At 43.8% G+C, this 12,880-nt stretch overlaps 2 protein-coding genes across 2 annotated transcripts in view; one reads left to right on the forward strand and one right to left on the reverse strand.

Moving 5' to 3' along the window:
- Positions 1-12,880, forward strand: part of LIPA (lipase A, lysosomal acid type) — a gene marked incomplete at its 3' end in the record, with an annotated part of 104,174 nt that overhangs the window by 31,958 nt on the left and 59,336 nt on the right. The gene's annotated exons all lie outside the window — the stretch shown is intronic.
- On the reverse strand, positions 5,371-9,046 carry LOC307175459 (interferon-induced protein with tetratricopeptide repeats 2-like; the record flags this gene model as incomplete). The annotated part of the gene is given in 4 exon segments (XM_079900571.1): positions 5,371-5,575; positions 5,579-6,024; positions 6,027-6,781; positions 9,000-9,046. Coding segments are annotated over 4 exon segments (1,428 nt in total). The 3' UTR covers positions 5,371-5,395.

The raw sequence follows: 12,880 nt of genomic DNA on the forward strand, positions 1-12,880 counted from the left end.
AGAGCGCCCACATACCACAGACACACAAGATGTAAATTTGTGAAGGAATACATGGCATCTCTGTTGCTGAGAATCCAGTGCTTAATCCTGGCATAGCGAGACTTGAAACCTTAAACGTCCCACATGCCACAGACATACAAAATGTAAATTTTTTAAGGAACACATGGCATCTCTGTTACTGAGAAACTGGTGCTTAATCCTGGCATAGCGAGACCTGAAACCTTAAACATCCAGCCCAGGGAAAATGTGTCTCTATCTCTTGCCTTCTTTGCTCAAAGAGAAAGGAAATTGTGTCATAAAAATGTCTGTGTGGTGAGGGTGCTGATTTTAGGGATAGACACTGCTTTGAAGTGCGGAAATGATCGGAAGTGATTAGATCAGAGAAAAGGCAAAGTTACTGAACTGGCCAAAGCCTTCCCCTCAGCCTGAATGCAGTAGATCTTACATTATGAAGTTGTTTTCCAGTACAGTTGCACCAGCTGCCCATTTCTTGCTGCTTTTCTTGTTCTAATTCCTGGCTTATGCAGCACTCATGAGTTAGCATGGTATTTGCAACAGCTGCCTATGGTAGTTGAATAACATTCTGTGTGTGAAGAAATTCGTAGTGTGCTTAAATTTGTACACATGTACATTTAGACTTACACGGTGAATCACATTTTCTTCTGCTTTTAAACTCTTCCTTTGTGCCAATTTGCTGATGAATGGTTCCTGAGAATGGGTATTTAAAAATAAAACAAGTGGGACCAGATTTTCATACCCACACCCTACTCAGAAAATAGAATATAGAATTTCTCCAGCATGTCTCTTGGGTGCAAAAGTAATGATGGTACTTAAAATGTTAGTAATAAGAAGGGCACAACACAGTGCCAACAAATTTAGAGGTTAAAAATAGAAGGTGATGAAAGGAAAGCTTGCTTTCTTTATATACATTTATAACAAGAGTAGTCATTCTTTTTTTAAATAGCCATATTGAAATATAATCCACATACTGTACAGTTCACCCATTTAAACTATACAGTTCAATAGTTTCAGCATTTCACAGAGCTGTGCAACCGTCACCACAGTCAATTTTAGAATATTCTCATTACCCCAAAAAGAAGCCCTACCCCCCTTTGCTGTCACCTCCAGTCCTTCCATCCCTCCCAGGCCTAGGCAACCACCAATCTACTTTCTGTCTCTTATAGATTCACCTACTTTGGACATTTCGTATAAATAGAATCATACAATATGTGACCTTTTGTGACTGGCTTCTTTCATTTAGCATAATATTTTCAAATTTCATCCATGTTGTAGCATGTATCAGTAAGGACTTTATTTTTATTGCTGAATAATATTCCACTGTACGGAGATACTTTATTTAATACATCAGTTCATCAGTGGACGGATCCACCTTTCGGCTACTGTGAATACTACTATAAACATTCATGTACAGATTTATGTGAATGTGCATTTCCATTTCTCTTGGGTATATACCTAGGAATAAAATGGCTGGGTCCTGTGGTAATTTTCTGTGTCTAACCATTTGAGGAGCTGCCAAACTGTTTTTCCAATGGCACTGTACCATTTTTACAGAGAAGATTTTAGTCAGTTTCCCTCTTTGTGGCCTCCCAAGAAGGTATAGATTACCTTCTTGGGAGGCAACTATGCTGTAAATCATAAGGAAATTTTGTAATTAGTCAAAGCAAGTTACTTCTCCCCAAAAGAGCTGATGGGGGAAATGGTGGAGGAAGGGAGGGAACAGGAGTACATGGTCTCTAGTTGGAACCCACATTTTCCACACTGGCATCCAGGGTTGACCCTGCACATGGTAGGGACCCTATCTGTGTTTATCTTCAGGATTCTCACACGTCCATGCTTCCAGTCGCCCTGGACACACATTGTGCAAGTCAGCTGACATGAAGTGGAAAGAAAGATGAAAGTTCTGTGGAAAAGGGGGCTGGGGGCAGAGGCTGATGAATCTTTTGCTGAGGACTCTGAGGCTGAGGAATAATTAGTATCACTTAGAACCCAAGCAGGATGAGAGAAATTCTCCTCATGCCTTCATGGGCATCAACACACTTGAGAACGTCTTTGGCAGGGCTATCAGTACTCCCCAGGTGACAATCAATTACAGAGAATGACGAGCTGTATTGAAGCAGTTTTGTGGGCAGAGGACATTGTGGGTGCTGGAGCCATGCAAGAAGCAGGTGTTATCAGATAAGTCTGACAGACTTGTTCATCCACACTTAGGAGACACCTGTTGGGGGCTTGTTATTTATCTGGTGAGTATCTGAGGGGAGGGAAATGCACTGAGAGATATGGTTAAGAGCCAGGGAATTACAAGGCATTCCAATTAATGTGGCTCCATTTGTTATTTCTGGGTAGTGAGATTTCAGGAAGCAAGAGCTACATACATAATTGTTTTGATTGTTTTCGAATCATGTCTCTTAGCTTTAAGTCCTCGAATAAATATTAAGTGTAATGTGACATACATCTCTTCCCTACCCTTTCTACCTTTTTTCGTTTCGGGCTCCTGTTCCAGCTAGGGTTTTGGTGGCATGACATGCAAGGACAAGGTCACGTACACCTGGGGTACCTTCTTTAGCACTCTGCAGGCACCGATGGTCCTCTCTCAAGGTCAGCATGCCTGCCCATCTTACCCTCCACTCAGGACACTCGCAGTTTTTCTCCCCAGGCACCAGATCCGATAATAAGTTACTCAGGCCAAGTTAGCTAAATCTTCGCCTGCAACGGACACTTGTCCAAGTCAGTGCCATTGAATAAGTTTACCTTTGCGGCTGGTGTGAATTGTATTTTCCACCGGAGGCCTCTTGAGAAACAAGAGAGACTTCACGGCTTCCTGTCTCTCTCTGTTCTTCACTTAACAGAAAAAATTCTCCCACGTGTGTTTAGATTGCCTCCAGGATGGGACCTACCACAGAATTGGAGATACTCCTCCTTTCTCGTAATGGACATCAGAAGAGGAGAGAGAATGTGGGTGGAAGCACAAGATGTTAACAAGATCTAGCAGAGAGAAGGGCAGCAGGCCACCTGCTTCCCTATGGGGGCAGGGTGTTTATGTACACGGGGTGCTTGGTGGTGGTGTCAGGGTGTAAGCTGAAGCCCTGGACTCTTAAAGCTGTAGAAGAAATGGTGGTTCTATTCAGTGGTCATGAAGTTAGACCAGTCCGTGTTACATGGAGCCAGTTCATGCTCAGTGTAACATTGTATTTATCAGTAGTTGAGTCTGGAAGATTTAAGGTACAGTAAAATTTCAGAAAAAACAGAACACGCCTTTATGTCCCATCGCACCTAAGTTATTTATTAATTAAATCGATGACTTTTTCAGGCATTCACACTATGTATACTGATGATCTCAAGTGCACACCACGCTGTTTTTAAAACAAAAAATATTCACTATACTGTGCATTAAACCTCCAGGTCTTATTTATCTACCAGTTGGAAGCTTATACCCTTAAACTACATCTCTCCTATGCCCCCCCACACCCCAGCCCCTGACAACCACCATGTAAATTTAAATTAATTCCAACAGGCAATCATTTTGCAACCCAGAGGGTGACGGGTGGTCTCATGCTGGGTCAGCTGACTGTTTTGATTCACACCAACCTTGATGTCTGTCCCTGGCCATTCAATATTTACCCAGAAAATCCCAACTGCCCCAGGCGTACCATGACTTTTGTGGTTTCCCTCAAGATTTTCAGGGTTAAATGACGTTTTATATCACCTAATATACAATATTTCTAATAGGGGAAAAAAACCTCCATTATTATTTCCTAAGACCTTTCACTAGGTCCTTAACCACCAAATAATTCCTCTGTCCAGCCGCTTTCCTATCATCTTGAACCTGCGCTCATCAAAGCATTTTTGAATAAAGCAAGTCTTCATGTTATAAAGAAATTTTCCCAATAGTGGCTAAGAAAATGAAATTCTCTCCATATGATTATAATGTACAATGATAACCCAGCATTCTTCTCTCCTTCTCTTTTGCCTACTCTTTCCCCATTCCTACTGGTAAGACATTTTTCCATATAAGTTTTAAAGAAAAGTATTATTTTGGTTTCTAGCATATTGTACAGAATCTACTTTTTAATCCTTCACATGCTGTGTTATGATTACGGGGCGGGGGGCAGAAAGAAGGTGAAATCTCCCCACATGCCTCCTGAAACTCTTGTATTGTGGTTGCCTGACCCCATTTCTTTTAGATATGCTCCTTCTAGATTTGACCTGTTCTCTGCTCTCTTTTTCTAAAAACTCTCCTCCCCCTTCAGTTAATGGGACAGTTGAACTCATGTTGTTTGTAGAGTTTGTAGAGACAATCCTAGATGGAGGCTTTTCTGAGGAGATGGGGGGAAAAGGCAGAAGGTAGAGAGAGAGGACAGCCAGCCCTCTCTAGGCTTTGGTCCCCCAGCCTTTGGATGGACACAACACATTCGTGTCTATTCGTGTCTTTGGTCCCCCAGCCTTTGGATGGACACAACACATTCGTGTCGGGGAGGGGAAATTTCGCCTTACCCTTTGGGGTTCCTTTGGCTGATCTAATAATTAAATTGACACAAGACAAATGAACAGGAGAAAATCTAAGTTAATTTCATACATATGGAGGTCTCATAGATACAGCCTAAGAAGTGACCAAAGCAAGCAGCTTTTATATCTTTTAGGCAAAGAAATAATAAATTTGTGAGGAATTGACAAGGCAAAGAAACTTGGGCTTGGGGACTAATTAGTGGAGAATCTAAGCAGAACTGGTTTACACAGCCTTCTCAGCCCTCAATTCCCTATCTCTGGCGACAAGGATGTCTCGCTACCTCCTGCTACACTGAGGGTACCTTTCACGTGGGAGATTTATTTCCTGCTTTCAGAGGAGGGTCAGAGTGTTCTTCTTGCACTGGCTGTTTTCTCGAGCAACAAATTCAAAATAATCAATATGCCACTGGCATATTTTGGGGCAGCCTGCGTTGAACTGTATCACAGGGCCAATCTGTACAGGATCTAAAATGACTCCAAGGATGGAAAAAACATTGCTAAAAAGGACCACAGTGTTACAGGTGTGAGGTATCTGACTGCTTTATAGAAACATAGAAAAAAACCCCAAGACATCACCCCACAGAGGGAATGTCACAGTGCCAACTGCTCCCAAGAGGTCAATCGGGAAATAGCCCCTTTACTGAGCCCCAGGACCTGCCCCCAGTCTAGTCCCCCTCCCAGAACTCCCTGAGCAATTCAAGTGTTAACACTTGCCTAGCAGAGTTTCTCCTTAACCCTGATCCAGTACTGTGGCCAGGGTCCAAGTCCATGCCTAGGCCATACCAGTTGTTAAATATTTTGAATACCAACTTGGTGGAAGGGTGTCAGCTCCCTTCCAGCAGTAGCCCTATGGGTACCACATTCCGATTCCTTATTCCTCAACTAAAGATGCTAAAGGGATGAGGTTTCCAGAGTCCAAACCCCTCTCAGAGTTTTTCTCTGCTGGCTGCATTTCTCCATTCAGTTCCTGAAGAAACGCCAAGAGATGCAAAGCCTTGGGATCTGCTCCGTTTTTTGAGAGCTTGATTTTGGCAAATTTTTGCAGTCTGTTTTACATTTTTTCTCTCTCCTTTGACTCCTGGTTTATTTTCACACCCGTCGTAAAATGGTGGATGGCCTTGTCTTCACACTTCATTTGATACAGCTGAAAGTTGCCATATCGCAGATGGAGCGCTTGTTTGGCTACAGGAGGAAGCTCTTTGCTGAATTCTTTTTGAAAGTAATACTCTGCTTCTTCATACCGACCGGCTTGTGAAGAGAGGCAGGCGAGATAGAAGCAGATGTGGAAGAAATTTCCACCGCTCTCATCAGCTCTCTTTAAATGACCTAGAGCGTGTCCTATTAGTTCCTGTAACTTCTCCCTTTTCCCACCCATTTTCTGTATTTCAGGGACTTTGGCCCTATAGTAGCACCCAATGTGGCGATGCAGGTAGGTGTTGTTTGGCACGCATTTTAGAGCCTTTCTCAGGAGTTCTATAGCTTGGTCCAGGTCACCTTTTCTTCAATACAGCTTTGCTGCCCACGAAGCACATGTGTTGCCAATGGGGCTTTCTCCAAAGCTTCTTTGACTAACCTCTCTCCTTCACCTTCTTTATTAATCTTTTGAAGTTTCAGGGCCAGGAGGACTTTGACATACTGGTTGTCAGGATTCAGCTGAATGGCTTGCCTCAAAGGGTCAACGGGATTCTGAGACGGTGGCCAGTTATCCAGACGGTAGCTCGCGATGGCCAGTCCAGAGGAGAATTCTGGGTTCTTGGGTTTCTTTTCCAGAGCCTTCTCAAAACACACCTTGGCCCTTTCATTTTGGTTTCCTCCACACCTTAACCGTGTCCACCCTCCCTCACAATCCATCTCAGGACTCTCAGTTCTGTAGGGGCTGAAATACTTCCGGCATACTTGTTGCACCTCGTCTACATAAACCTGAGCTTCTGAGAATCTTCCCAGGTGGTAGTAGACCCAGGCGTAGTTCCCCCGGGTGACCAGGCTTCTGATCTCTGCCTGGTCAGCGTGCTCTCGCTGGATGAACTCTTCAGCCTGCTGTGAGCATCCCAGGGCTGCCTTGTGCTGGCCTCTGCAGTGTTTTGTGTAGGCCAATGTGTTGCACATTGTGGCTTGGAATTCGCTGTTCGGAAACTCAATCAGGTTACACACTCTGTCTTCAAAATCATCCAAGGAATTTTCTCCCTCTACCAAGTTCCAGGTGAAATGGCATTTTAGTTGCCGTAGGCTGCTGTCCAAGGAGTTCTTTGTGGTCTCTCTGTGGGGGGAAAAAACAGAAAGATGAACACTCTGGGACATAGCACAGATTCACCAGACAAGAAATGGGGAGCCTGACAAATAGCATTCTCCTTCTTCTAAAGGGTGTCAACCCCAATCAAAAAAGAATATTCTATTGGAAGACTGGGATTGAAACATATACACTATTGATACTATGTATAAGATAGACTACTGATGGGAACACAGTGTATAGCACAGGGAACTCTACATAATGCACTGTGGTAACCTAAGTGGGAGGGAAGCCCAAAAGGGAGGGGATATCTGTATGTGTCTGGCTGATTTATTTTGTTGTGCAGTAGAGGCTAACACAACGTTGTAAAGCAACCATACTCCAATAAAAGTTAATTTAAAAATTTTTTTTTAAGGAATATCCTTTCCAGGCTTCCCTGGTGGCGCAGTGGTTGAGAGTCCGCCTGCCGATGCAGGGGACATGGGTTCGTGCCCCGGTCCGGGAAGATCCCACATGCCGCGGAGCGGCTGGGCCCGTGAGCCATGGCCGCTGAGCCTGCGCGTCCGGAGCCTGTGCCCCGCAACGGGAGAGGCCACAACAGTGAGAGGCCCGCGTACCACAAACAAACAAACAAAAGTGATGAAGTAAATGCTCCTTTGGGATGAGTTGAGAAAACAAGAAGTGAGGAGATAGTTCCTCTGAGAAGTTTCGCTGCAAAGGCAGGAAGTAGGGTGGCTATGGCTGGAGATGGCTGAGGGGAGATTATTTTTGAAAGTGGGTGATATTAGTGAATGTTTATGTGCTGATGAGAGTGATGCAGTAGGGATGGAAAAACTGATACCAAAGAGCTGATAATTGCTGTAGAGAAGTCTTTAACGAGGTGAAATGGGATGTGAACTAGAACAAAATTATGATGCTCAACCATTTTTTTTAAAACACTAGGGATAATTCATCCAAACTATGGAGGGGAAGGCAGGCTGAAGGCATAGATTTAGGCAGGTAGAAGATTTGATAGTGACATGTGAGTGTGGTTCTCTAAGTTTGCCTCTTAGGGAAGGTATACACCAAAATGTTAGCAATACTTTTTATCTTTATTTATTTCTCTGTGTTTCCTTCTCCTCTACCTCTAAGTTTTTGCTTTTGAGCATGCATTTTGTAAACCAAGAAATGTAAGCATTATGACTCCATGGAGTCAGGACTCGATAGTTTCCACTTGCCCCTTCAGATCCACTCTGCAACCTTCCCCACCAGACTGTCACCGTCAGAGAGGGAGCTCCATGGTCTCTGGCTTCCCAGTGGGTTTGGCCAAAGGGAGACACAAGAGCTCAGAGGGAGGGAGTGGTATCCTCGAGTATTCACTTCTGGGGCTTCCACCCTGCAGAACGTTCCTCTCCTGAAGCCCACAGGTGCTGTCAGTTGGCCTTCTGTTTACAATTCTTTTTTCAGGTTCCTATAACTTCTTTCTCTTGCGGCTTGGGAACCTAGTGTGTTATTAGCCCCAGTGTATTACATCATCTCTTCTTATCTCTGAACCCAAACCACTTCTTATTCAACTTTCTTTAATTACTCAGCTTGAGTTCAACATCAGTTTCCTGCCAGGAACCTGATTTACACAGAAAAAGAAAGGAAACCTTAAAAACCAGGACTCAGGACCTGAGAACTAATTGGCAGATGAAATTAGCACATTCTTTCTGTGACCTTGTGCAAGTTGTTTAGCCTTTCTGAGCTTAGATTTCTTATATCTTTTGTGAGGATTAAATGAGATACATATAAAGTGCCTGTAACATTGCCTGGCACATGGAAAGCATCTGAAAATGTTATTTGTTACTACTGTTATCATTATGGGCAACAACAAGCTACATTAATCAAGTGAGGCCATTCACAGGGATCATCTTATTTGATATTCACAACAGGCCCAGGAGGTAGGTGGTCAATAACCCCATTTTCAGATGAGGAACTGAAAGAGCTAGTTTCTTACACAGTACCACACAGCAAATACACTGCCATTTCAGCCAACCAAATGTGTGTGTGTGTGTGTGTGTGTACAGGAAAAGAAACGTCATTGTTGAGCAATGCATTCTTGATTTCTGGGATGATGACAGAAGTCGTAGCACCAGAAGCCTCTGCTAATAATAGCAGCAGCACCAAGAAATGAAACCATTCTGCATCGATCCTCAGGGAAGTCACCTCCCTTCCATCAGACATAGAAATGACAGTTCTTGCTGGGAGCCCCAGACCCCATCCTTACCCGTAGTCTCTTGTCACGGTCCAAGGATCAGGGGAAATTTTCTTCATCTTGCCAGATTTCAGTAGCATAAACAGTATTGTTGTTTGAGTCAATGAATACAAGATCCAGGATGCTAAGGGACAGACATCAGTCAAAAATGATTTTTTAAAAAAAAATCCCTTTATTGCCTAATTAAGAATCTATGAAGACATGATCTGCCCTGGTTAGCTGTCCAACACAGAGGTCTCTCTTTTTAACTTGTGGGCTGCTTCTGGGGACTGAGCAGAGCAGAGACTTGAGCATCCCCCCTTTTAAGAGGACCCACACCAAAGGCTGCCTGGAATCAGGCACTGTGGACCTATCCTATGTCCGTGGATATGGTCCTTTCCCTCAAGATCATCTGTCTCCTTCTCTAATTATCCCCAAATGACTGGCAATGACGACATCCATATATGTCTCTCATTTTCACTTGGGTTTCCATTCTCTCTTCTCTAACAAAGACAGTTCAAAGCAACAAGTGTGCAAATATTCTTACAGCAGAATGCAAGACCAGAGGCAATCCTTTGCTCTATTTTAGATTCTTGTTATTATTTAATTAAAGTATGTCTCATAGGAAGCATTGAAACATTTCAAATAACCAAAAAATACCCCAGAGGGTGTCTGCACTTTTGTCCAGGGGTCCCTGGCACACCATCAGCAGTTTCTACCATCTGGTGAGTCTCAAGGATCCCAGGAATGGTAATCACAGCTATAATAATGTTCTCTAGCAGAGATTGCTAACATTTTTAAAGGGCCAGATAGTAACTATTTTCAGCATTGTGGGCAACACAGTCTCTGTCTCAACCCCTTAACTCTGCTGTTACACTACAAAAGCAGTCATAGACAATACATGTTCCAGTAAGACATATTTATGAAAGCAACTGGCAGTAGGGTGTTAGTCCTTGCTCTATGGCCCAATACATTCTTCATATTCACAGAGCATCTTGAGGAAATGGCACATAGTGTTATTCACTCTACCTCCTTTTACTTCAAATTTCTGTTATTTTTTTTTAATTTATTATTATTATTATTGTGGTATTTTTTGGCTGCGCTGCACGACATACAGGATGGTTCCCTGACCAGGGATCGAACCTGGGCCTCTGCAGTGAAAGCGCCACATCCTCACCACTAGGCCACCAGGGAACTCCCAAATTCCTGTAATTACAACAAATGACCTACAGGAATATCTCATTGAACATCCCAAACATACCATCTCCGTCTATACATTGGCTAAATCTTTTGACTAAGTGATCGATAAAGTCCTGACAATTGTGGCCTGGTCCTCTCCTTAGCAGGCTCCTCGCTGCTCCCCACTTTACAGTATTTTTCCTAGCAGACTTCTTTCCTGACTGTCAAAAATGTGATCTGATTGATACTTAGGTAAATTGGGGCACACTTGGTTTCTTAAACAGGAAACAAAAAGCAGTAACCATGGAAGAAGTCTTGGTGGCAAAACACTTGCTAGGGTTTTACTAAAAGGTGCAGAGTGCTGTGAAGATTTAAATGAAGAAGTGATCACATAAAATTCTCTGAGGCATAAATGGTTAGAAGATTTGCTGCAGAAGCAGCTCTTGGATGCTTGCTGAGGGATGCTGGAATGTTATTGAGGTGGGAGCACTGCTGGAGACTTCCAAAGACTTACCAAGTAATACAAGAACAGTGAAGGCTTTATTGGGCAACAGAGAGCATTCCATTTGATGGCATGTCGTTGTTTAGAGCTAGAGAGAAAAGTTGGAGGCAAATGTGGGAAGCCTTGAATCAAAGGCATTATAAGAGGATTGTCCTCTCTAGAATGGGTATTATGGTTACGCCAAGATGAGCAGAAAGTTTCTTCTTGAGTATCAGCTCCCAGGAATTGGTAGCTGATGTCGCCCGTGGTCACTGGAAGGAGTAGTGGTGTATTGATACGTACATATATATATAATAACAGCATGATTCCAGTGGTATATTTCTAGCATGACACAAGAACCCAGCCAGATGTTTTCCTTTCCCCAGATTTCCAGGTATAGCTGACTCACCCCTGTCAATCCACCACAGACTGTCGAAGTCCAAATGCCTGAAGTCCAAAGCTCCAGATTTCTGCAGCTTCACGTGGGTTTCTGTGTTCAGGGCCTCCTGAGTTCCCTCTTCCCAGACTCCATGTTTATGGTGTTTGTTTTGACCTAGATGTGAAATTAACACCTCCGCACAGCACCCCTAAAATACCCATTCACACAGTGCAACAAACGATTTTGCATTTGTTGCCCAAAAAAAGCCAGGTCACCCAGCTTCCTCCCAGCTCTGAATCCCTTTTGTCAGAGGACACCCGGTCCCCATACCCCATCTCTTACCTTCCTGTATCCAGGGACAAGATGTCCTCCCACTCTGAACACAGAAAATGAACCAGTTTATTTTTCTCAAAAAAAGAAAAAAAAACATGAAGAAAGAAAATAGAACCCCCCACACACAAAAGGAATTGAGATGCCAGTTGCTACTTTAAAAAGGAAAAGTCAACTCATTCCACACTAAAATGCTAGTGGAATCCCAGTGTTCTGAGACTGTGGATAAATTTTCTTTGTGGTTTTCTGTATTTTCTTAATTTTATGAGTAGTCCTTTTCAAGAACTACAAAAGAAAAATGGTGTTTTTCAAGCACTCACTTCTGAAGGGGCTGTGGAAACCTTTGCGGGGAAAGAAGATGGACAGGCCACCACCGCCCAGCTCACGAGGGGCCGGTGAGGTGGCCAAGCCCGCCCCCTAGTGGGGAAACCTGACAGCGCTCTCCACCCCTCCAGGGTCCGTTAAAATTGTCCTTGCAGAGAAAGCTCCTTGACATCCGTCTTGACAATGATTTTTTTGGATATGACACCAGAAGCACAAGCACTAAAAGCAAAAGTAAACAAATGAGACTACATCAGGACATGAACACTACATGACACTGTCCTTCTGTTGCTTTCTTCTCTCTTCCTTTTCTAATTTCAGTGTGTTCACTCTCCCCAAACACTCCTAAGGGTGAAGGCGGTGTGTGGAGCCCTGCAGATTTCCCCACTCTGCCTAACACAGCGCCTTGCCCATGGTAACCACAGTACTTGATTGAAAAGCAGAACACTTCACCACAATTAAAGGTGACCCAGTGGGAGTCCCTATCCCCAGGATTCCTAGCTGCTCTTCCGGGAGAAGCTGCTGGGTGAGTGGAGACCTGAGTGTAGATGCTGAGATGCTCCCAGATACTGGACACCTCCTGATTGACAGGCCTGACATGGCTAAGAGAGACTGAGGGGAGAGAGGAGGACCATACGACCACAAGTTTTTGATGCAAATAGGATATGATAGCCTTAATAGGTTCTAATCTTGGAGATTTTTTTCATTTGTTTGTTATCCACATCTATGCAGAGTAAATTCTTTTTATTGATCAATTTCACTAAATTATAACAAGTCTTACAAGTTCTTGTCATTGGCTTTGTAAAATAAGCTTGTTTTCAATGAGTTCCAGCAAAGACAGGCTTTCAATAAGTGTAACTGGTTTCATACCCCTACTGTCACCAGTGATTCCCAGGTCATTCCAGCCTGGAGTCAAAACCGGCATCTCCATGAGAGAAACAGAAGAGAGAAGTAAAACCCTGTTTCTCTGGCTCCATTTCCACCCACAAGAGCAGAATCCAGCCCTGCCCTAGTCTACCCCCCACTCCCAAATATGTCTGGGAGCTCCATGGAATCTCCATGGTGCTTCTCCTCCCTGCTTCCCATGCCACTCCTGTCACTGCTCTCTCCAAAGCCCAAGCTGAGCCTGGTGTCCTTGGCCAGGCCACGTGCTCCCCAGTGAACTGGCAGATGGGTTTGCCTTGACTCCCTGCATGTAGCTGGGTTACCACATATGGAAACTGT

This window comes from Stenella coeruleoalba, assembly GCF_951394435.1.
Source record: "Stenella coeruleoalba genome assembly, chromosome: 16".
Lineage (NCBI taxonomy): Eukaryota > Metazoa > Chordata > Mammalia > Artiodactyla > Delphinidae > Stenella > Stenella coeruleoalba.